General features: G+C 36.3%; 2 protein-coding genes across 2 annotated transcripts in view; one reads left to right on the forward strand and one right to left on the reverse strand.

The window, feature by feature from the left end:
• The window catches only part of LOC102235323 (formin-1-like), a gene marked incomplete at its 5' end in the record, with an annotated part of 56699 nt that extends 38339 nt beyond the window's left edge, over nt 1–18360 (forward strand). Inside the window, 5 exons of the mRNA XM_023352922.1 lie at nt 4811–4903; nt 7465–7516; nt 14167–14316; nt 16144–16225; nt 16338–18360. Coding sequence (XP_023208690.1) covers nt 4811–4903; nt 7465–7516; nt 14167–14316; nt 16144–16225; nt 16338–16382 — 422 coding nt within the window. The remainder of the gene's footprint in view (nt 1–4810; nt 4904–7464; nt 7517–14166; nt 14317–16143; nt 16226–16337) is intronic.
• Nucleotides 18361–19097: 737 nt separating this feature from the next.
• On the reverse strand, nt 19098–20992 carry LOC102227869 (gremlin-1-like). Its single transcript, XM_005806152.2, has 2 exons — nt 20602–20992; nt 19098–20352 (listed from the first exon to the last, which is right to left on the reverse strand). The coding sequence occupies exon 2, from the start codon at nt 20348–20350 to the stop codon at nt 19802–19804; it is 549 nt and encodes a 182-aa protein (XP_005806209.1). The 5' UTR covers nt 20351–20352; nt 20602–20992; the 3' UTR covers nt 19098–19801.
• Nucleotides 20993–21988: the final 996 nt, after the last annotated feature.

Below are 21988 nucleotides of genomic sequence, written 5' to 3' on the forward strand. Positions count from 1 at the left end.
GAACTTTTTATTACTATTTCAATGTACAGTATATAATATGATTGTACATATTCACATAAAAGTTGCCCCTTTTACCAACCACGCAGAGTCAAATCAAGTTTGGCTGTCATATTTGACTTAGTTCTTTTCTTTGTTTCTTGTTTTTTTTTCTGCCAAAGATGTCTAAAAAGTCTTAAAATAAAATTTCACACAGAATTATCTTTAAATGAAATCTTTAATTTACAATTGTTCAGTTGAGGAAATATTCAATGTCAGGAAACAATAATACATGCAGTAAAAAGATTTTTGATATTAAACTATGTTTTGTTTTTTTTAAGCTGATCAGTTTAAAGGAACTTTTAATAAAAAATCCTAGATTTTATCTTTCCATGGGGTATAAATATGATGTGACACTTAGACACATGAGGGCCTATGTTTATCTTGCTACTATGCTTAGCAAGAAAACGGCAGCAAACAGTAATATTTTGGAGCCGGTAAGTCTACATTATGCTATTTACATGTCAACTTGTTATTTGGAGATAATGCCAAAAAAACAAAGCAGGCCCAGAGATCTGTGATGCTCTGGGCCTACTTTTCTTCCTGATTCTTTAAGAACCCTGTTAGGACCTCTAGAATCACATGCCATAAGATTTTAAATACATAATTATGATGGCATCTGCCAGAAAACTGAAAAAAGTGTCCATGATTTGATTTTTCAGTAGGACAATGATCAAAAACATATGGCTTCATACTCACAGAAATGGTTCACCTGTCTCAAAACGAATGTTTCCAGTCACCAGACCTAAATCTTATGTTGATTATTTTTCATTTCACCTCTTTGGTGTAATGAATAATTTTGTATCATCTGGAGAGATTGTGCAGAGCGGATTGGCCAAAGATCCCTGCCTCTCTTTGCCTCTCCAACCTTGTGAAATGTTATAGAAAAGATTTACTGCCGTCCTACTGGGAAAGAGCGGTTGGTAGTATTAACAGCAGGGGGACTAATAATTATATCACCTTAATTCTTGCTAAAAATAGTTATTTTCTTATATGTTTATTTCTTTCCATTAGTAACAGTGCTGAGGTTAATATACATTTTAAATTTGATGTGTTTGAGATGCTTCTGCAACAGGAAGATGTATTTATTTCAATGCATTTTACTTTGTACTTGAGGAGTTTTACCTTTTTCCATAGCTGTTAACAAGTTACCTCATATTATAGAATATGCATCCACTAAGATATTAAATCACTTGGAAACCCTAATATGAAAGAGTTTAAGTGACTCAGGAGATCATTTTTATACTCCGATTAGCTCTGTTTATCCTCTCTGTGGATTACTATATTTGTTGTCTACATCTTCCTTAGAGAGCATCAAATATTTGGAATATCAAACACAGTCAAAACATTTCCTGACCAAATAAATCCACTAGATAAGTTATTTTCCTTTGGGCTTGTTTCTTTAATAACTTGCAGATGAATATTAAATTAAAGCCATATTTTCAGTGATTTTCTTTAACTCGTTGACAAACACATCACTCTAGAATCGCAGTTGGAAAGCAGCTAAAGGAAATTTGTTTCCAATTCAAAATAAAACTAAATAGCTGGATAAAATCCTAGGACATCCATTATTTGTACACCCACCCATATGTTCCCAGATCCAAACAGAAAGCCAGCATGCCATTAAATTATGGTATAAATACACAATCAATAAATCTCTGTACAAAAACTAAGACACATCTAAACCTCATACTTTGGTGTATTTTGTGTGCGTTGTATTGCAAAAGTATTCAAAATCATGACCGGCATGAAAAAAAGTATTCATGGAGGAAAATTAAGGCTGCACAATATGTTTACAACACCATCTTTACAATGACATAAAGTGATTCTTTTCTTCTTCAGGGACAAGGAACCTGATCAGAGTTGATGGGAAGATAATTGAAGCTAAACATAGTCCAAACCTAAAAGAAAACTTGTCAAAGGCTACAAAAGACTTAAGACTGTATTGGAGGTTCATCTTCCAGTTAGACAGTGACTTAAAATATAGCCAGAGCCACAATAGAATGGCTTTGCATGGTATATTGGATTTTTTTCCCCCTCCACATTCAAATCTGCAAGAATACTTGAATGTTTGTAGATTCTTTCTATCTATTATGTCTGATCTTGAGCTATCTGACAAAAAAATTCCAGTTAGACAGTGACTTAAAATATAGCCAGAGCCACAATAGAATGGCTTTGCATGGTATATTGGATTTTTTCCCCCTCCACATTCAAATCTGCAAGAATACTTGAATGTTTGTAGATTCTTTCTATCTATTATGTCTGATCTTGAGCTATCTGACAAAAAAATTGGGCGAAAGATTCAGTTTCTACATGCTAAAGAGGTCAAAAGACCTGTATCTGGTATTGCAGTTGAAGGTGGTTCTACAAACTGTTAAATCAAAGGGTGAATACAAATACATGCTGCACTTTTTTGATTTTGATTTTTTACAGCTCTTCAGTGGGAGAAGAGCTGAAAAGGATAAAATGTTATCTCAGTCAATCAAAAAACCCTAATGTGTATCAAGAAATGTTTGCGTTGATTGTAGTAAAATAGATGTCAAGATTGTCGATACATGCAAACATAAAAAGGTAGATTTTGACTGTAAAATCCTAAAATAAAATAAAAAAGCAGTTTTGAATTTCTTTACTATTTCTGGTTAATTTTCATAAACTGGAGGAAAAAATTGCTGGTGAGTAATCAAAGTCAAAGAAAAGAAAATCCACATTAGTGAAAGTGGTTATCTTTTAAATGTTTGACACAAAAATATTTTGTTTCATACAGTCCAATTAGAAGACCATTTATTTGTGGTTAGGGAGAAAAACTGTTTTCTGCAAGAGCTCTAAGATCTGTGGTCTTCCGTTTTGCCTGATGGCACCAACTCTTGGGCTTACAGCAGAATCCTACTTGTGACTGGGCTTTTCCAGACATGTATGCAACTCTAAGACAATGTTTAAAACTCTAACATTTTGGTTTTATTCTTTACAGCTGTTGTGTTTATTGTGGGCTTCCTCCTTGTGGCCTACACTGTCTGGACCACATTTGGAAGCAAGCCGCCTCTAAATTGTAGACTTGCTGTTTTGAGCGCCATTTTAATAGGTGCTTTTGAGTTGGGGGATTTTTGGCCGGAAAGTGTGGTTTCTCCAAACAGAATATATTGATTGGTGTGTTTGCATGGTCACTGATTTTATTGTAAACTCACTTCTCATCCAGACCTTGTGGTTGTATTTGATAAGCCCTGATTCATAATGTTTAAATGGCGCACTTCTTAATTTATCAAGACATTTAATAAATAAAATATTTAGTTGAGTGTCATGCTGCAGGTGCAAGAGCTTCTCATGCAAGCATGCCAGAGCCAAGCCGAACTCGGATGTAAAAGCAGCGACGCAGCAAAGTGAGACAGCGGTCAGACCTGTTAATGTCCTTTTTCTGTTGCAGAAGTATTTAGCTATGCAGTCATAAGCAAGTTAAGGTATTTATTGCAGCCATTAATGACTTACAGGTTTAAGGATTGTGCCTAAGTTGTTTCGCCAGACGCCTGTGTGTATAGTTACACAGGCTTACAGTTGAGAGGAAATGGGGAAAGGTTCGGCTGGCACGCGCTCAGTCAGGGCTGTTTCCTCTGAGCTGGTGTGAGTTGGATCATTTGGCACGATAACCAAAAGCCATCTACAAACCACAAACACATCTGCTGCACTAACATGCGCCCGGATTTCTAAGAACGAAATACTATGCAAGCAGGGAAATTCTACATTATTGCAAGTTAAATGTTTTTGAATAGACTTTTGCAAAAGTCATTTTGAAGTCATTAGACGTTAACACGTTAAGCAATAAATTATTCATTTGCAAACCATGTAGAAGCAGCTGAAATCAGTGCTTAAAGAAAAAACCCTGCAATTGTGTTAAAATAAAACCTCAGCTTGAGATTAACAACTCCATTAAAACATTTCATAAATAAAGGTTTCCTATTTTTATTATGTTTATAGACAGGTTTGTCATTTCAGTTAATTACAGGAATGTGTAATTAACTGTTTCTATATGTATTGGAGGAAAATAAATCAAAATTAAACAAATACGAAAAATAGGAGGTAATAAGTTTTTATGTTTTTAGATTTTTTTCTCAGTTTTAACTCTTGTAAGAAAAAGTGTTTGTTAAATGACATGGTCAGTTTTGCTTTTTTTGTCACACTTAAATGTGTAAGGTGATCAAACTACTTTTAAAATTAGAGAGAAATTACCTGAGTAAATTCAAAAAGCAGCTTTCAAATCACACTTAGGGAAAAATCTTTCCAACACAAATTGAGCAACAAATCTGAAAACAACATACAGTATATATACAGTATATATAGTAGTTAGATTTTTTTTTTTTGGCTTGAGTTGCTGCTTTATGCATGTTTGTTAGTTTAATTGCAGGTCAAAACAAATCAGAGTTAAAACAGCCTGCAAAGCAGAAAACAAACGGAAACAAACACACATTTGTGGCCTTTTTTTATTGGAAACATTGTTACTCCAGAGTTTTAAGGATTTGTTTACCCCTTTGTGGTTGGTAATTTTATTCAGATGACATTTGGGGTATGTGCCATTAGCCCTTTTTAGGCTACATTACAGTTTTTTTTTTCTACAAAATACTTTCCTGCATGCATGAAGACTTTCTAAGACAAATCATTCATTGTTTACCCAGGTTATTTAACAGAACAGTTGAGACTCCTTCCATTGAATCATTTGTACACTATGAACCTTTAAATTCTTTCTCTACTCACCTTCTTTCATTCTGATTCTTATTCCTCCTACCAGCTTGTGAGAAGAATGTGGAGAACGTCTGCACTAACTCATCAGAGGAACACCTGCAGCCCTTTAAGCAGAAGATGGAGGCATTTCTGTCAACTGGTGAGTCGAGATGAAATCTTTTTTTGTTTGGTGTTAAAACAAAATGTTACATTTATTCATTTAGTCATTTAAAAGTGTTAATCATTTACGTTCATGATGTACGGTAATATGTAAAGTTCTTTGCTAAAGTATGCATACCCCTTGCAATTATTTTATATTTTGTTATGCTACAATCAAAAAGTATTTCATTGGGGTTTTCTGTTTGATACCAAGACAGGGTACTACGTAGTTGTCAAAAAATCATAGAATTGTAGAACTGCATTCAGCCCTCTGCACTGTGGTAGTCAAATAATGTAATCAGCTGCCAGTATGAAAGTACACATTGCACCTTAGGAGATTTTTGCAATACTGATGAATAGAACTTATACTGGCATACTCTAAACTGGAGTCCCCATGTGTGTCTCCTTGTAGAATGGAAATTGTGGATTTCCTTAATGCAGATTTCTTGTAAATCTATAATTTCTAACATTTATTGAAAAGGTTTAGCAACCAATTACTTCCATAACTTATTGTACAGGTTAACTTTTAGCTTTTGTATACAAAGCTAAAATTTTACCAAATATTGACATGCCTAATATTTGGAAGCTTTTAAAGCAGTCTTGGTTGTGATTGATAGTTTTTTTTTTTCTCCAAACATCCTAAAAATTGATCTTTGAGTGGAAAACTTGTAAAAAATATTTTTGATAAACAAGTTTCCTTGAGCTCATTCCCTGACGGGAAAGGTATAAATTATTGGTGTTTGCAATGATTCCATGACGAGGGCAAAAAACAAGTCAGCAGCATTCACATCAAAGAGCAGCTGAGGCTGTTAAACTCTGATTCATCATTAAAAGTAAGTTTCTTATCCAGGCTAAAGAGTCAGAAAGTCCCACTTACATACATGTGTCCTGCACATGATATGACATATTACAGCAAGCATGAAAGTTTGCATATACCCTCAGCAGAAATTGAGCTGGAACTAATGGAGATGTTTGTATAAGATGAAATCTTGATGTGCAGAATTACATTTTTCCTGTGCATAAAATGAACAACTAAATATTAAACTTTATACTGGACATTTCTTCAACAAGTCTTGTCATTCCCATGTGTGCCATTTTCCTGACGTAGTTTGTGGCACCTGTCTAGTGTGAGCAGTACTTGGGATATAGTATAATCTAAACTATCAATAAACTTTATCACAAAATTATACCTGTCTTTGGAATTTTATTTAGCTGCTTGTTAACTAATGTGCACTGCATTTGTTTTTTAATTGAGGTATTAAAGTTGAATATAAATGTACACCTCACTTTTCTGATGTTTTTGAAGTACTGTTCTTATGTTATTCAATGTCAATAAAATCCAAATAAGGAGTTTGTGTATTAAAAAAAGATTTGCAAAAACTTAGGTGGTATGAATATGTTGCATACCACAGTAACTTGAATTTGCTAACAATATATGTTCCAGTACATTGTTTTATTTCTTAGATTTTAAGAACAATTATTTTTCTAACAGATGGAAAGAATGAGATTTTGTAGGGTTTTTTTTCTTTCAGACTGCTCCTCATCTTGTTATCTGGCTGCTGGTTTAAGCAGCGGTTAAGAAAAGTGTGTCAGAGTTTTAAAGCCCTAATTTATTGTCCTTCTCAGCATGCACGTCTCATAACTTTCTAGTTAGCGACTAGTGGTTTCATGTTAACACGTGGAGCGGAGGAAGAGAAGCTTCACACGTCCCCTCTCCTGGCCGCTTTCTTTTCCTCAGTTTCTCGGCTCCTGTGCCACCTCTGCAGTCACACCAGAGGGGTACCTCAGGCGCCAGCCTGACCCCCACTGAGACTAACACCATTGGTCACGGCCCCTCTCTTCTTCCCCCTCCTCCTTTTATTCCAGACATGACCACCCCCCTCCCATCATTAGGTTTAACCCAACATACAAGTAAAAAAGGACTAAAAATAAAAGGGGTTGTTGATCGCAGGCTTTAGCTCACCTACTCCCAGAAGACCCCCAAACCTGCCTTTGAACAATTTTTTGGAGACTTCCCCCTCTTAAATCTTCAAGTAGAAAAGGTCCCCCATCATTGTAAAAAGGATGAATCTGGAAAAATGCAATAAATCTGAGATCACAGGCACTCTTTGGCCCTAGATAAATTCTTGCACCTCAGCCTGGCCCGCCGCACACATCTGCCTTGCATTTAGACACTTTTACATGGCAGGAGTCCACAAGAGCCTTCGGTTCCCAAGCTTCTCTGCTTCAGCTACAACATGCAGTTATATGCCAACACATGTACACAAATGCACACAAAAAAAGCTCAACAAACAGACCGCAGCTCCCCACCTCCAAAGCCCAGGCGTCACACACTCACACATCTGAATGTCAACATGCAGAGCCATGTCAAACTTTACAACGTGCTTAATAATCAGTGTTAACTGAGTCTGTGCCACCTTAAGCCTTAGCATTTCTTAACGATAACGCTATAGATGGCAGATAAACACAGCACCATCTAACTTAACTCCTTTAGAGTCAATGAGACTCAGTCTCTTTCTCTGTTTAATGATCAGTCCTATGTTTTTTTTTCATATGTTGCAGCTCAAAAGCAGCATTCTGCTGAAGAGGACCGGCTCAATGGAGCTCAGAAAAGGTAGGGAAGAAGCACAATGTAACGTTATCAAGGTTATAAACCATACCCAAAAAAATCTTCACTTTTCCATTCAACGATCTTTATCAGAGGTAAAAGAGGAAATGACAACCAAACCTAAAACTCTATTCAAGGTTATAAGAAGAAAAAAATAAGGTCTGTTACCATTATAATCAAGAAATAAATGTATTAATTCTAAAACTAATATCTACCAAATATCTCTTGATAAAATTACACAAAGGAAACCCAACAAAGCAGAGGTTATACACCAATTCTGCCCAACTTCTGTACATTAATGAGAAGTTTTATGATGAGAAAAGACAGAAGTAAAGTTTTTATTGTTATTCAAACTGGTTAAAGTCTAATATTTATTGACTGTTTGTCTCTCAGGAGCCAACAGTGTTTTATGGCAAAGTTTTATGTACTCATGGTGAGTTTTACCAAAGAGGGGAAAAATGAAGAAGATGCATTCAAACTCTGAGAATCACTTGGGCACATCTGCTTTCAGGAATACAACATCCACTAAGGAAAAGATTGAGGGCCTCACTGTGGTCTGAAATTGGACTGACTAGATTTCTGAAGATGCCCGGTTCCCACACTCCCATCTCTTGCCTTGCTGAGAGGGAAAACTCTGTCCCAACAACTGTTTGTTTAGAAAGAAACAATACTGAGAATGGCAGATTGTTGGTTTTGACCCATGTCTTGATGTTTCCTCATGCCCCTTTTCCTAAGCAAAAAGTGTTTCGGCCTCTGAACTGGTTGGGAGCTGAAAGCAGCTGACATGTCCAAGTAGTTCTAAGACTTTCAAGTCACACTTTCTTTATCTAACTACTATTGATTAGTTCATTTATTTCAGATTATGTACAACAACAGAGTAGAATTGTTGTAATGTCTTTTATTATCATTATTATTATTATTAGACAATAGACATTAGCTTAATATGTATATTTAATTCTTGACTGTGTTAATTACTAATTCACACAGACTCTTTTGTAATCTTTAAAGTAAAATTATGTGTGATTGATTCAAAAAAATGTAATTCCTGAGAATTATATGGAAAACTAGATGTACAATGCACTTTTTTACATATACATCCAAACCACCCATCATCAAAAATGCAACTTTTCAGAAAAAAAAAACTTGTCAAAGTCACTTTTCACTGGATATTTATCAATGAAACCACAGAGTGCTAGAGGGTAAACAGTACAGTTGATCTTCATAAAACAAAAATGAGTCAAATGGAAAACATGGGTTTTTTGATTGTGTCTATTTGTGACAAAGATTGCTCAGTGGGGTGGAAAAGAACTCTGATTTATGAGACTAACTGATCTTGGGGCATTATGTAATATAGTGTAATATAGCTTCGTCATGTTACAACCAGCTACAGAGAGTGTATTTGAAACAGGAAATAGCACCACTTTGTTGTAAACATAGCTGTTATCTGATAACACAAATGTTTAAATCTGTTTAACTGATATTGTCAGGAGCTGATAAAGTTTCTAGAAAGTTAAAAGAGCTTCTTTGTATTTATCTGCCTGAATAAAATTACCTGGAAAGGCATTGGATGAGTGGCCTGCTGTGTTTCACTGTTCTTTCGGTATACACCTGTGCTAATGTTGAGGTTTGTTAAAATTTACCGCAAAGATAAAAAAAAAAAAAAAAGTACACACCTCACGTCTGAGAAAAGCACCAATGATCTTCCACAAAAGCCTGGATGCCCCAACCTTCCTCCCAACAGTTGCTGTCTTTCTTATCTGCGTGTCTTACCCAGAAGACTCCCAAAAGTCTTCCCGCGAAACATAGATTTATGGACTTAAGACATGCTGGCAGCCGCCGAGCTCGCTGTCTGAGCAAGATCTGTAAGATTTCATATTGGAAAAAGATGGTGGAGCAGACAAACAAAGGAAATGGATTATTTTGGCCTTGTTTGGATAGAGAGCAGGTTTGTTTGCTTTATATTGTAACCCTCCAACTTTCAAAATAAATCACGAGAACACATACAGATGAGGGTAAAAGACACTGGATATGAGAAAATGAAGCCTACCAAGAAAAGATTTGATTGCGTTGAACATCTTTGAACTGCTCTGCTTTTTGTTGGTGTTATGAGCCAGGATGGTCAGTGAGGGATGGCTGCACCTCTCAGCCTCTGCATCCCTCCCTCACGCTGACGTGATATTTGTATCTTGAAATGGACTAGGGTGTGCGTGTACGTGCGTGTGCATGAGTGACGCCACTGTAATGAAGGTGTTGAACTTAGAAGGGAAGATTGATCAAAAGGCCCCCACAGCTGAGAGCACCTTTGCTTTTAATGAAGTTTTCCTTTAATTTAATCTAAAAAGAGGGCGGGGAGGCTGGCTCATTGGTTAAACAAGAGGGAGGCAGGAGTCTGTCTTGCTTAGGTTCCCACAGAGTCACCTCATAAAAGTGACACGCTTTCTGATGAATATGAGCGTCAGTGGGCACTCTGGGCTCTGGGTGGGCTCTCACATCTGCGCTGGATGAGCGATTCTCGTACAAACCGTAGCCATGACAAAATTACAGCTGAATGAAATGGAGAACAGGTCTTTTAGAGCAAACAGATGCAATAGGCTCAACTTGATGTTCTGAGCTGGTTGCAGGGACGGGATACGTTAGTAGTATGTTTGGGAAATTAATTGTTGTTGTACCTTAGTAAAATAGAATCTGTATACAGTTGTACATGTTGTAATTATATACTACTAAACTTAATTTTCCTAGGAACCTAATAACTTTAGAATGTCAGTAAACTCATCATGATGTAGGGGATTATTTCAACTATTAACATCAGTTTTTTTGTGGGGTTTTTTCTCCATGTGACTTGACTTCATAAATAAACATAATTTAATATAATTTGAACATTCATTTCTTAGAACATAAAACAACTTAATAATGCAGTAGCAATTATAAAGTACCCTTAATTGTTTGTAAGTGGACTTACATGATAGATGTGTTTACGTTCTCTGCATAGGCCCCAGAGAGACTGTATTTTCTAGAGACACTTTCACTAAAGTGAATTTTATATTATAATTATGAAATATTTTAAAATGTAATAAACACATAATAATGATTTTATAACTAAAACATTTAAGACATTTGACAATTCCACTGTTGAAATCATTCCAGAATAAGTTTATGTCTTATGATAATTTAACATTACTGCCAACTTTCTTGTAAAAACCCCCTGAATATTTAAATGTAGATTTATGTGAGAAAATCTACATTTACATTTAAATATGTCTTTATACTGTATATGCAAAGATATATTTAAATATAAATTAAAATATATCTTTAACTAATTTGAATTAGTTAAAGAAAAAAATAAAAGGTTTTGCTTTAGTTCTCACAGAGACCAATATATTTGAATTGTTTATTATTTAGTTTGAAGACTCTGACCTGCAGCTAAGCTTTATTTCAGAAAAGTAGAATATGACACAAGACCAGCAAGAACTCCATTCGATAGAGAAATCTTATGTCTGGTAATTATTTTTACCGTCTGGTTTTTTGTGTTGGCGTCACGTTTCAAAAATAGATTATTTGATAAGAAAATAACTTATCAAGCTAACTTAAAATATAATTAGCTTTTTAAATTATAAGATGATAAATGATTTAGACCACTGCTTTTAAATTAAAAAAGGGAATAGTACATTGTCCCTGTTCTCTTTTCTGTTAAAATATTATGAAAGTTGTTAGTTTCTAAAACGTTGAACAATGAGAATCTTCTTCTCAGGAGTGAAATTGACTGTCTATGTCCAAGACAATTTCTACATTATACATCTATATAAGATCATATTTGAAAATATTTACTTCTTTGTTCTTTAAGGTGATTGTTACACTAGATTATATACTATATCTCGCAAAGGTCTTCATACTCCTCAATTTAAAGTTGCCAATGCAGGTTTTTCAATAAAATGTATTGATGTATGAATATTTTTGCAATTCACCGTTACCCTCTTCAAACAAGTAGAAACTGTACAGAATTAATAATGAAGAAAAACATACAGATGTTCCTTTGGTAAAATACCTAAATTCTTCAAACTAAACTGCCTTAAGCTTTTTACACTTAATGAGAATTAAATCTATACCAAGTAAATTTCCTGCTTGATCATTAGTTGGCCTTTATCTCAGCATGCAGACCTAATTTGTCTGCTTTGTATTTGGCGCCTCCACTGATGTTTTCTGTTTTTTTCCCCCTGCTCAGTTCTGTCTCATTAAGTTTCCTTCTCCACCATCACGCTCAATTTCATTTGGCCCCGGTGCCACCTCTGCAGTCACTGTACAGCTACGGTTTTGGTTGGAGCAAGCTGGTGTGTTATTCTCCACTATGGGGTTACATGATGAAGTTGGCCTCTGATCCGCACTTGCGCTGACTCAGCCATAAACATGCTGTTACTTGAGTAATCTGTTTTACTGAGGAAACAAAAGGAATGCAAAGATTTCCCTGTTTAAATTTTCCCGTGATTCTCACAACTGCTCTGAGTTCTGAAGTGGTTCTTTTTTTTATAACTGTCAGTGAGGAATGCTGGCATTGGACACTGGAGTAAACTCTCTCACGGAAATGGCTTTATTGAATAGATTATAGACGTCTAGGTGTTTTTAGTTTGTTTGTGTGTGCATTTGAAAATAACAGACGTCTCTATTTTTGTTTTTTTTTGTTACATCTGTTTTATGGTTTGTTTTGATGAGTGCACAGATGGCTAAATCTCATAGCTTGATTTGTGCAAGCTTTGACATGATGACCCAGGGTCAGGAGAGGAGCTGACAGAGAAGAGTTCTTGTTCGTCATGGCAAGGCAGGCCAGCTGCATCGAAGCTACCTGTGACGGTCATCTGTTTGGTCAATCCAAATATCTCAGAGCTGTCGTTCTTCTATCTTTGTGCTCAGGATGATATACGGCGTAGCCCTGACAAAATAATGAAAACGTAAAGCAGGCTTCTGCAGAAATTTCCGTACTAGATTAGCTTTTCAAATAGCCACCTAGCATCTGGAGATCAAGGCCTATCTGAGTGTCAGAGCGACAGAAAGCATCCTTTGAATGATAGCCCTCTTTAATCATGCCACTGGACAGGCGAAGCTTGACAATCTCTTTCATGTTTTGGTCTGTAGAGAGAATCTGATACAGAACACAACTTTCCATGCCTCATGTGATGCTGAGACCCTTGTGAGGACCTCAGATACAGTTACAATTAACTTAATATCTGAAGCAGAACCTATTAGTCTTGTACCTTTTTGTGCTTCTCTGTCTCACTCAAATTATTGCCTGACAGTTGGTATGCTTTTAGAGCATTGCATTGATTTTGCTTTTATGTGTTTACCTTCTGTGGTTTTTCTCTAACAACTTACTCCCTGAAGGCAGCGGCGGCCAATGCAATAATAGAGCTATCTCTACTATCACTCATTTGTGGCATTGGCAGGGTAGAAATACTCTTTCAATCTCATTTCCTCCATTTTTTTAAACATTCATGACTTCTTGTTGTGCTTACAGTAGTATCTACTCTTTCAAAGCTCTGATCTGGAAAATCTATTTTTAGCACATACTAACCCCTTTGACAGACTCTGGATGTCTGTGACAAGCTCTGGCCATGTGTCTGAGCTATAAATAATCTGTTGAATCTAAAAATAAATGTACATTTGAAACATTTCTTGATATATTGCCAAAACTTCTAGACGAAATCAATCAAAATATGACCTCCAGCAAAGCAAGATTGTGCATCTGGATTTTAGACCTGATCCAAGAATGATGTCAGTATCAGATCTTATACCAATATTGTATCAACTCTAATGTTCTAATCTCTAGCACCTCCTCTACTCATGACACAACAGATTTAGGCTCACACATGTAAATGTAGTCTAATGCTCCATTCCATCATAATGGGGAAAAAGCTTTCCCTCAAGCATAAAAAATCAAGCATTTTGTCATAAAAAAAAATTAAATAAGCATAAATTTTTTATGACATACAGTATGTGTGTGAATGACCGGAGTCAATAGCACACAGCTCTGGAGCAAAAAAACAAACAAAAAAAACCATATTATTTTAAAACAACGACTAGATTAAAGAGCTGACATTTTACGCTCTTTTATTTTATTAGCAATTAGCATGCTTTATTTCTTACAGATTTCTGTCGTTAGACTAATACCTTAATTGTATTATTACCGGAATCTGCCAATATTTCCCAATCCAGACTGTTCCACAACAAATCAAATCTGACTTCTCAAATGGATTCAATATAACAAATTGAACAATTTGCTGTTATACAGTCATTTTCCTATTTTATACTGAAGCTTAATTTCCTGTTGTGGTAGACTGAGTAGACAACCAGAGAAAACTTTGATAAAAAATAAGCTTTCCATTTTAGAAGCTTTTAGCACTTTTTCCGCTTTCTCTGACTTTATTTTGAAACACCTGAAGCAAAGATCTTTTTTCTCTCTGTAACAACCTCCACACCAAAGAGTGTTGTATTTAGCACAATCTGGTTGTGTTGGCCATTGCGAATTTGCTGATCAATTTTTGTTTAGTTTGTTTTGACCAATGTAAAGTCATCCATTACCAGTCACTGTTCAATGTATTGTTGAGAAATCATGTGGTGCTTACCACAGAGTACACCAGAGATCAAACCTGTTTTGTTTCCTTCTGCAGTTTCCAGGACGTGGTGAATTATTTTGGTATAAAGCCAAAGGCTGGTGACAAAGAAGTCACCCCAAATTACATCTTTATGCTTTGGTATGAGTTCTGCAACGACTTCAAGAACTCCTGGATACGACAAAGCAAAACCATCTCCAAGGAGAGGTGAGTTTGATTTTTGATGGATTTTTTTTTTTTTACCACTCATTTCCTGTGTGGTAAAAATGAGTGGCTGGAGGAGCAAGGGTTGCAGGATTTTTCTCTGAAAAATCAAATGAATTGACAAATTTAAAAAGTTTCTCTCTAAAATATTGAATTGAAATTATTCAGGTATTTCTTAGAATGCGAATGGTGATATGCACTGATGCATCTGTAATTTATTGTACCTGCCATCGTAGATCTTCAGATCATCTCAAATTAGCACAAAGCGATTGTAATTAAAGCAAAGAGGGAAGCCATCAAAGAGGAGGCAGATGGGAGTAACTGAAGCCTTAGTCCTCTTTCTTGAGGACCGGGGTCTAAATTTATGATCTCTCCTCTGACCTGAGGCGTCATTTTGGGGGTTGGAGGTGAGGAGGGGGCATTCCACGGACAGACAGGAGACCCTCCTGGCTGCCGCCTGGCTTTACTGGCCCGTGGCCTTCAAAAAAGCTGCACATCGAGGGAGGGACTGATGAACATGGTGATGATACTGGCCGTCTAGCCTGAAGGCTCACAGACCCTTGTGAGCAGAGACAACTTGCAGCTCTTAAAGGGAAGCAGAGAATAAACACTGTCCAAACAAACTTCCAGGCTGTGGTTATAGTTATCATGTTGAATCCTCATCATTCCCAGTGACATCAAGGAGATATAATGAATCCATGTGCTCCGTCTTATTTGCTATCATGTATCACATTACTTACAGCTGATTGGGCTTATGGACAATTAACTTTATTTTAAATACTGTTTGCACAGTCATTAAACCAAGGGTTTTTAAAGGCTTCCTCATTATCTCTGTCATTCTCAACAACTTCTCACTTGAAAAAGCTTTCACTGACCACAAACTCAGAACAGCATCTGTATGCAGGCTTAGTCCTCGCGCATTTACCTTCATTGTGTTGCAAAAGTATTCACACTGGTTAAATCTTTTCCAATTGTGTTGCTGTAACAATTTTAATGTAGTGCTGGGCGACATGAAAAAGATGTTTTCTTTCTTTATAGAACAATTTTGATAACTATCACAATATGGTTTCAAATTAAAAATAGTTTCCCTTTCAATACAGAGTGAAATAATAAACGTCAATATTTATTTATATATTTTTTTTCAACAATTGTACATAAGCTGAATTTCCTTAAGAATTTCAGGACTTCATAGATTAATAATGATTCTTTGTCAACTGACAATATACTAATGTACGCATTAGTAATGTACTAATGTACGCATCACGTTTGCAGTACATTTTGAAAGTGCAAGTAGCGATTGCACTGTATGTCTTAATGAGTTTTGGAACCCAAATTTATTGTTATTTAGTGAACTAAATGTTCTACCTTTATGGTAAATGAGCTGTATTGGTATAACACTTTATGTAGTTCAGAGAATCATGACAAAATGACTTAGTCAAAGTGCAAAATATTGTTCAGAGGCTTGTTCAAGGATTAAGCTACTTTGCAAAAAAGACTTGGAATCGCTGGATATGCGTGACAAGTAATTTACATGTATATTTTAGATGTAGATAAGTATTTTAGATGCTTATTTATAAAACATTATGAAAAACATTTAACTTTTTCCTTCCAGTTCACAGTTATGGTCCACTTTATGTTTGTCATAAATAAAATCCAACTAAAATACATAGAAGTTTTCCAATTGTGAAAAAGTTAAGAGAAAATATTGTTTTATGTCGCTGGACATATTTTCCAAAGATCATCTTAATGAGAGGTTTCTCTTCCATATGTCCTGTTTTAATTTAACTAACAATTTATAATCATTGTATTTGTGTGTTTGTTTTTCCAAAGGTTGAAGGAAGCTCAAGAAAACATTAAGAAAATCACAGCAGAAAAAAGAGTGGAAACCAAAAAGATTAATGCCAACAGTCTGGTAAGAAGTAATATTTATTCACCCTCAGTAATGGAATTCCCTTAAAGCTGCCTCACTCTTGCGTCAACACTGAAATCAATATGCTTAATCTTTATGTTGTTGTTGCCAACAGAAAGAGAGGTTACGGCAGAAGGAAGCCAATATGCCGTCCAGCTGAAGGAAATGATGAGTGGCAAGGCAGAAGAAGAAAGGTTGCAATGAGGAAGCCTGCAGACCCCATCCATTTTACATTTGCCACCTGCCTCACAATAACACAATAAAACTTGAGCAGATTTACTGTTGTATCTTTGCTCCACTAACAGGACCTTCAGCCCCATCCTTTACACTCCTTTCTACCTCCATGTTGAGCTTTTTTTTTTTTTTTTGCTCAACTCCTGCAGTGGGTATCCACAGGCAACACCGGTGAAGTGATGGGACTCTTGAAGGCCAAAGGTTGACCTCATTCATCTGGCATGCCACGACCTCTGATTGCCCAGCTTGGGGTAGGTCTCTGGGGTTCACTGGGATTCTCAGCAAACTCCGCAAGCTTCCTCCTGGATCTACAGAAGCTGGGGATTGTCACTTTTCTAAATTTCATCTGACAGCTTACAGGAGAAACTGAAAATGCTCTGACAAATTCACAGTTTTTAAGCCCCTGGCAGTGTTGTAGGAACACATGCTGCTTCCTGTCTCTTGTCTTCTTAGAGGAAAATCCCTGTTGACAAAACAGATCTTTCATTCTCAGAGCAGGAAGTTAGCAGCGTCTTTTGCAGTATGTAATGTCTTTGATTCACCCCTCCTCATTAAAAAAAAACTTTTGCCAGTGTGTCATGTCGAAGGATCTGCAGGGACCGTGCATATTTTTGAGCAATATGAATGATCTACAGTTTTCGGGTGCACAGATTGCTGTGTAGAAGATGCGCACAAATGGTTTGCTTCTGTTGTGTGTTGCACTGCACCAGACTGAGCTAAACCGGGTGATGGTCAGAAGCGAACAGCAGCTGGCAGCGAGTCTGGCTCAGAGCATTGGCCTCCTAAAAAACACAAACTTATAAAAACACCAGAAGAACTCAACATCACCTGGCTGTACACTCACTTGTGATATAAAAAAAGAAATAAATCTATATTTCACTGCACAGTTTTATGCACTTTCCCGCTTGCAGTAGCTGTACGCTGTACTCTGTTCTGATGCCTGCGTGCATTTTGTTCAGCCTGCTTGCGCTCCTTTCTTTTGCACCTCTTTTACTATGCAAAACCATAGGATTATACTTTTAATGTCATTATGAAGCCATGTTAGAATAGAAGTTATATTTTGAAAATCGAGTATTAAAAATTAGTTGTATGTACAGATATCACGTAACCTTTTGTCAGTAAAGCAAAGTCTATTTATGTAAAGAAAAAACATTATTTCATGTAAAACAAAAGAAAACATCAGATTTATTACTTTTTCAGCTTGCCTTCTCATTGTAACTTTGAGTTAAACGTTTCTTGACAAATTAGAAAACATATATATTTTCACATGGATGCTACTTGTAAGTTGTGCATATTTGAAAAAGAAAGTAAACTGAGCTGCCTTTTATGCTTAGCTTTGTGCTGCTAGGATTGACTTTTGAAGACAGAACTTGAGCTGTAATACCTCAGATGGACTTCCATTAATAGGATTCTCCAATTCCCTGTTTACCCTCTGTACTTTCTTTTACAGGTGTCTTTTATTTGTATGGGAAATCTAAAGCCTTTAACAGTTTCAAGTTTCTTCAAGTGGCGAGGAAAATATAAATTAGCAGATGCTACATCAATTTGTCATCAGCAGTTCCTTATGTAGGTGTATCGCCCTTTTATAGAATTATTTTAAATTTCAAAAATATACTTATAATGCCAAGTGAAACAGTTTGGGTATGGATGTATACTAATTGTTCAGTTTTAAAGGCCTGTACTGTGTAGATCTCATACTTTGATTTGTTAGAAGGGTTTGGTCATTCTTAAAACTGCTGAGCAGTCAAATAAATTGTGAGTCAGAATAAAGTCTGTCAGTAGAACATTGTTTTTGACATTTAAAATGGCTCCTTGGAATCTGAAATTTAAAAAAATTATTTGAACAAGAAGGTTTCTCTTTTTTTCATAACTATATTTTGAAGCACAAACCTATTTGTATGAGGTCTTAATACTGTACATTAAAACAAATGTATTTGCTTCTGTTTTAAATTTGGATCCATTAGGACATCATAGTATATTGCAAATGCAATATCAGTAATTTCTCAAAGAATGTTTGGAATGTATTCTTTGTTACTCATTATCTTTCAAGGAAATAAGTAACAAATTTATAATTCACACATCAATAAGATAGTATCTAAATGCAGTAGATGCCCAAGATGTAAAAATTAACACACAATGGTTAAAGTATTGGACAGATTTGTGGAAAATGTTGCAATATTTTAGAAACTCAATAGTGCATCAAAACACAAATCATCTCGGATAAATTAAAAATGTAAATAATGTGATCCTATTGTTGAATTTGACAATGAAAATCCTAAAGTTTGTGTGGTTAACAGATTTAGCCAAATAACTCAAAAGGAATTCTGGATGTTTCTATGAAACATCCAGAATTATTAAACCAGAAATATTAAACTTTTGTCTTGATTGCATGAAGCAATTAAAAATACAGTTGGTTAAATTTAAGCTTTTTAAAATGTAAGAATGCAATCTTCACTTGTAAAATGGAATAACCTACAATGCCAAGCCTGGTGCAGAAAGCTAATTTAAACCAGTAACTTTAATAAAAGTGACAAAGTTGCATTTTAGAAAAATAACTTTGCATCATCTGCTTGAAGCCACTGGAAATGTGCACAGTTAAAATACCAAAACTGATTGTCAGTTACAAGAATTACATGCAAGGTAGAACAGCATTTGTTTATTTAGTTTTAATAGATAATTTAATCAAATGGAATAAACAAACAGATTAAAACAAAACGACTTTACATCTACATTTAAAACTATTTAGTCTCAATACTAACCAAATACTGTTTTTTATAAAAATGAGTCTGCTTTACTTTGAAGACTTTTTAAATAGACTCCAGATATAAAAATGAAATATTTTACCAGTAAAGCTTCGAAATTCACAGAAATCAGTTTGGTTAACCTCAAAAGATTCTTGAAATGTCGAAATAAAAAATTATCACATTTTCATTTTTCATTACAAATATCCATTCTTCAAACTCCACACAGTGGATACATCCAGTTCTACAAACACTATGCGTTAAATACAGGATTGGTTTGAGGAGAAAACAGTGATTTGAAAGTTGCAACATGATTTTTGGAGTCCTGTCTCATTGCTGCTGCTTTTGGTAAAGTAAGGAAGCCGTGCGCAGGAAAAAAAATAAAAGTAAACTGTGCCCGTTTGGAGTTAGCGTTTCCGTGCAGTAGGGTTTTTGAAATTAACAAGAAGTAAAACGTCACTGCTCAATGTTGTATGTCAGTTTTTTTTCTGTCTTTTTTTGGTTGTGCAAGAGGAGAATATTACAAAACGTCCGTGTACATCTCCAGATGGAGACAGGCGCTCGTTTTCTCTACCAACACCGTCTGCGGATTGTTGCAGCGTGTTCAGTCCAGGTCTATGGAGATACAGCGGCACTGCTTGACGCGCTGGATGCGCTTCTTCTTGGTGGGAGGCTGCTGGTCCGGACAGTTCAAGGTAAAAGTCATGGTGGTGAACCGCTTTGGTTTGCAAAACGAGCAGGACTGGAAGGCGCCCTCCTCCCTGCGGATGTGCCTGGGTATGTAGAAGGAATTGCACTGTCCGTAGCAGAAGCGGTTGATGATGGTGCGGCTGACACAGCCCTCCTCATGGATCGTCTGCTTGAGAGGCTGCGTTTTGCACCAGTCCCGTTTCAAATACTGGCGCTCCGTCACATGCAGAGCCTCCTGGCTGGACTCCAGCACCTCGTCGGCTGGTGAGGTTGAGCCCGGCCTCTGACGGGACCTGGATCCCGACTGTGGGGGCTGCGGTTGCTGCTCCGATTCGTTTGGGTTATTTTTGTCAGGATGAGGAATGGCCCCTTGCGAGGCTCGGTTTCTTTTTGAATCCGCGGGAGATGACAGCAGTCCGATGATGAAAACCATACTGCACAGAGTGTGCGCTGAGACGGCCATCCCTAGAGAGGATAAAAAATAATCACGTTTTTATCTTTGGGAGAGTTTAGCACAAACCTCAAGGTTTTTACGCAGCGTAAATACGCACGGATAGAACTTTTTGTGTTTGAAAGTGCATAAGAATAATCTTCTTACACATAAATGTCTGTTGAGTTAGCCAACCTAAATGCAATCCCCTGACCCGTTATCAACCCAAGTATTCAGCAAACGTCTACTAATCTAAATGGTAGAGGTAGGCGGTAGTGGCATACCTAGGCGATTCTCCAAATTCTTCAAGAGGAATGATGCGATCCTGTGAGCCTTTCGCCTTTCTTGCACCTACAGCGGTCGACTGGACTCTGATGGCACTCTGGATAACTGGGAGACAACGCGCTCCATAGACGGGGGCCAACGTGGGGGTTTAATACAAATTGCTTCAGCGCCGGACTGTCTCCCTTTTAAATGTCTGCCAGCTGAGATGTGCACAACAGTTATTGGCTAAGCGAGATGTGAAGAAAATTAAGTCAATCCGCCCCCTCAACACTTTCCTGAACCCGCTTCAAGAGAACAGACAACCGAGGGGTACCGAGGACAGGCAGGGAGGAGGATGAAGAGGAGGAGCAGAAATAAAGTATGCTGAAGTGGAAAAAGTGAAAGGGGTCTTCATTTGATAAACCATTATTATGACATGCAGTAAGTTCCTATACTTGGTCTCTAGGCCTACGTTTCACCGCACCTGTAATTCTATAGCTGAAAATCCCTAAATTCTAAATGATTTTTCTAGAGTCCTTAAATGGTGAAAAATGACTAAAATTGAATGATTTAGTCATCATTATTAGTATGTGTATTCTTACCACTTCAATGTTGCTTAGTAAATTATATATTTTTAAATAGAATTAAATCCAATAGTGTCATCTTCTAGGGTTGTTCTGTAGCTATTGCAATAAGGGTCAAAACAGTTGTCAAAAACTGATCTTAAATACAAAGGGAACCAAAATTTTAACACAAACTATAAAAAATCAGAAATTAGTGTATATAAAAGTGAGAATTTTATTTTCACATAGGCCATTTAGAAAAATGATTAAATAGGCTCATATTGAATCAAGGCAACAAGTGAACTAGACTATTAAGTTTAGTCAAGTAGCCTAATATTTTAGATTGTGTTCTAGGTAACAGAACAGTCCATAGTTAGAGGTAGACCCTATTCTGTTCTCTATAAGATTGGAACATGTTAAAAAAAAAAAGTCCAATGACATCAACAATTCTTAAACAGTGATGAAATTACAGCTGGTGTTGGACTTTTTGAGGCTAATTATTTGCAAGGTAATACAGTGTTTCTTTATAATCGTCAAATACAAATGGCCAGTCTAGATTTTGCTGTTTTTACAGTGGTCAGGCTTTAAACACAGAAATATTCAAGGGAATTAAGAAATTATGGAAAGACTGGAACACAGGGATTTCAGGAAAGAATGAGGGATGGATTGAAGAAAAGACTGAAATAGAAAATATTTAAGCAAAGATTCAAAAGGATGAAAGGATAGGCGGATGCATGGAGTAGGGAAGAAAAAAATGAAGAGAGGACAAGTCAATACAACATTTAGATGGTATGACAGGGAATTAAATAGGCAATAAAGTCTGGAAATACAAATATTTCCCACT

The sequence above is a fragment of the Xiphophorus maculatus genome, chromosome 19 (genome assembly GCF_002775205.1).
Source record: "Xiphophorus maculatus strain JP 163 A chromosome 19, X_maculatus-5.0-male, whole genome shotgun sequence".
In the NCBI taxonomy this organism is placed as follows: Eukaryota; Metazoa; Chordata; class Actinopteri; order Cyprinodontiformes; family Poeciliidae; genus Xiphophorus; species Xiphophorus maculatus.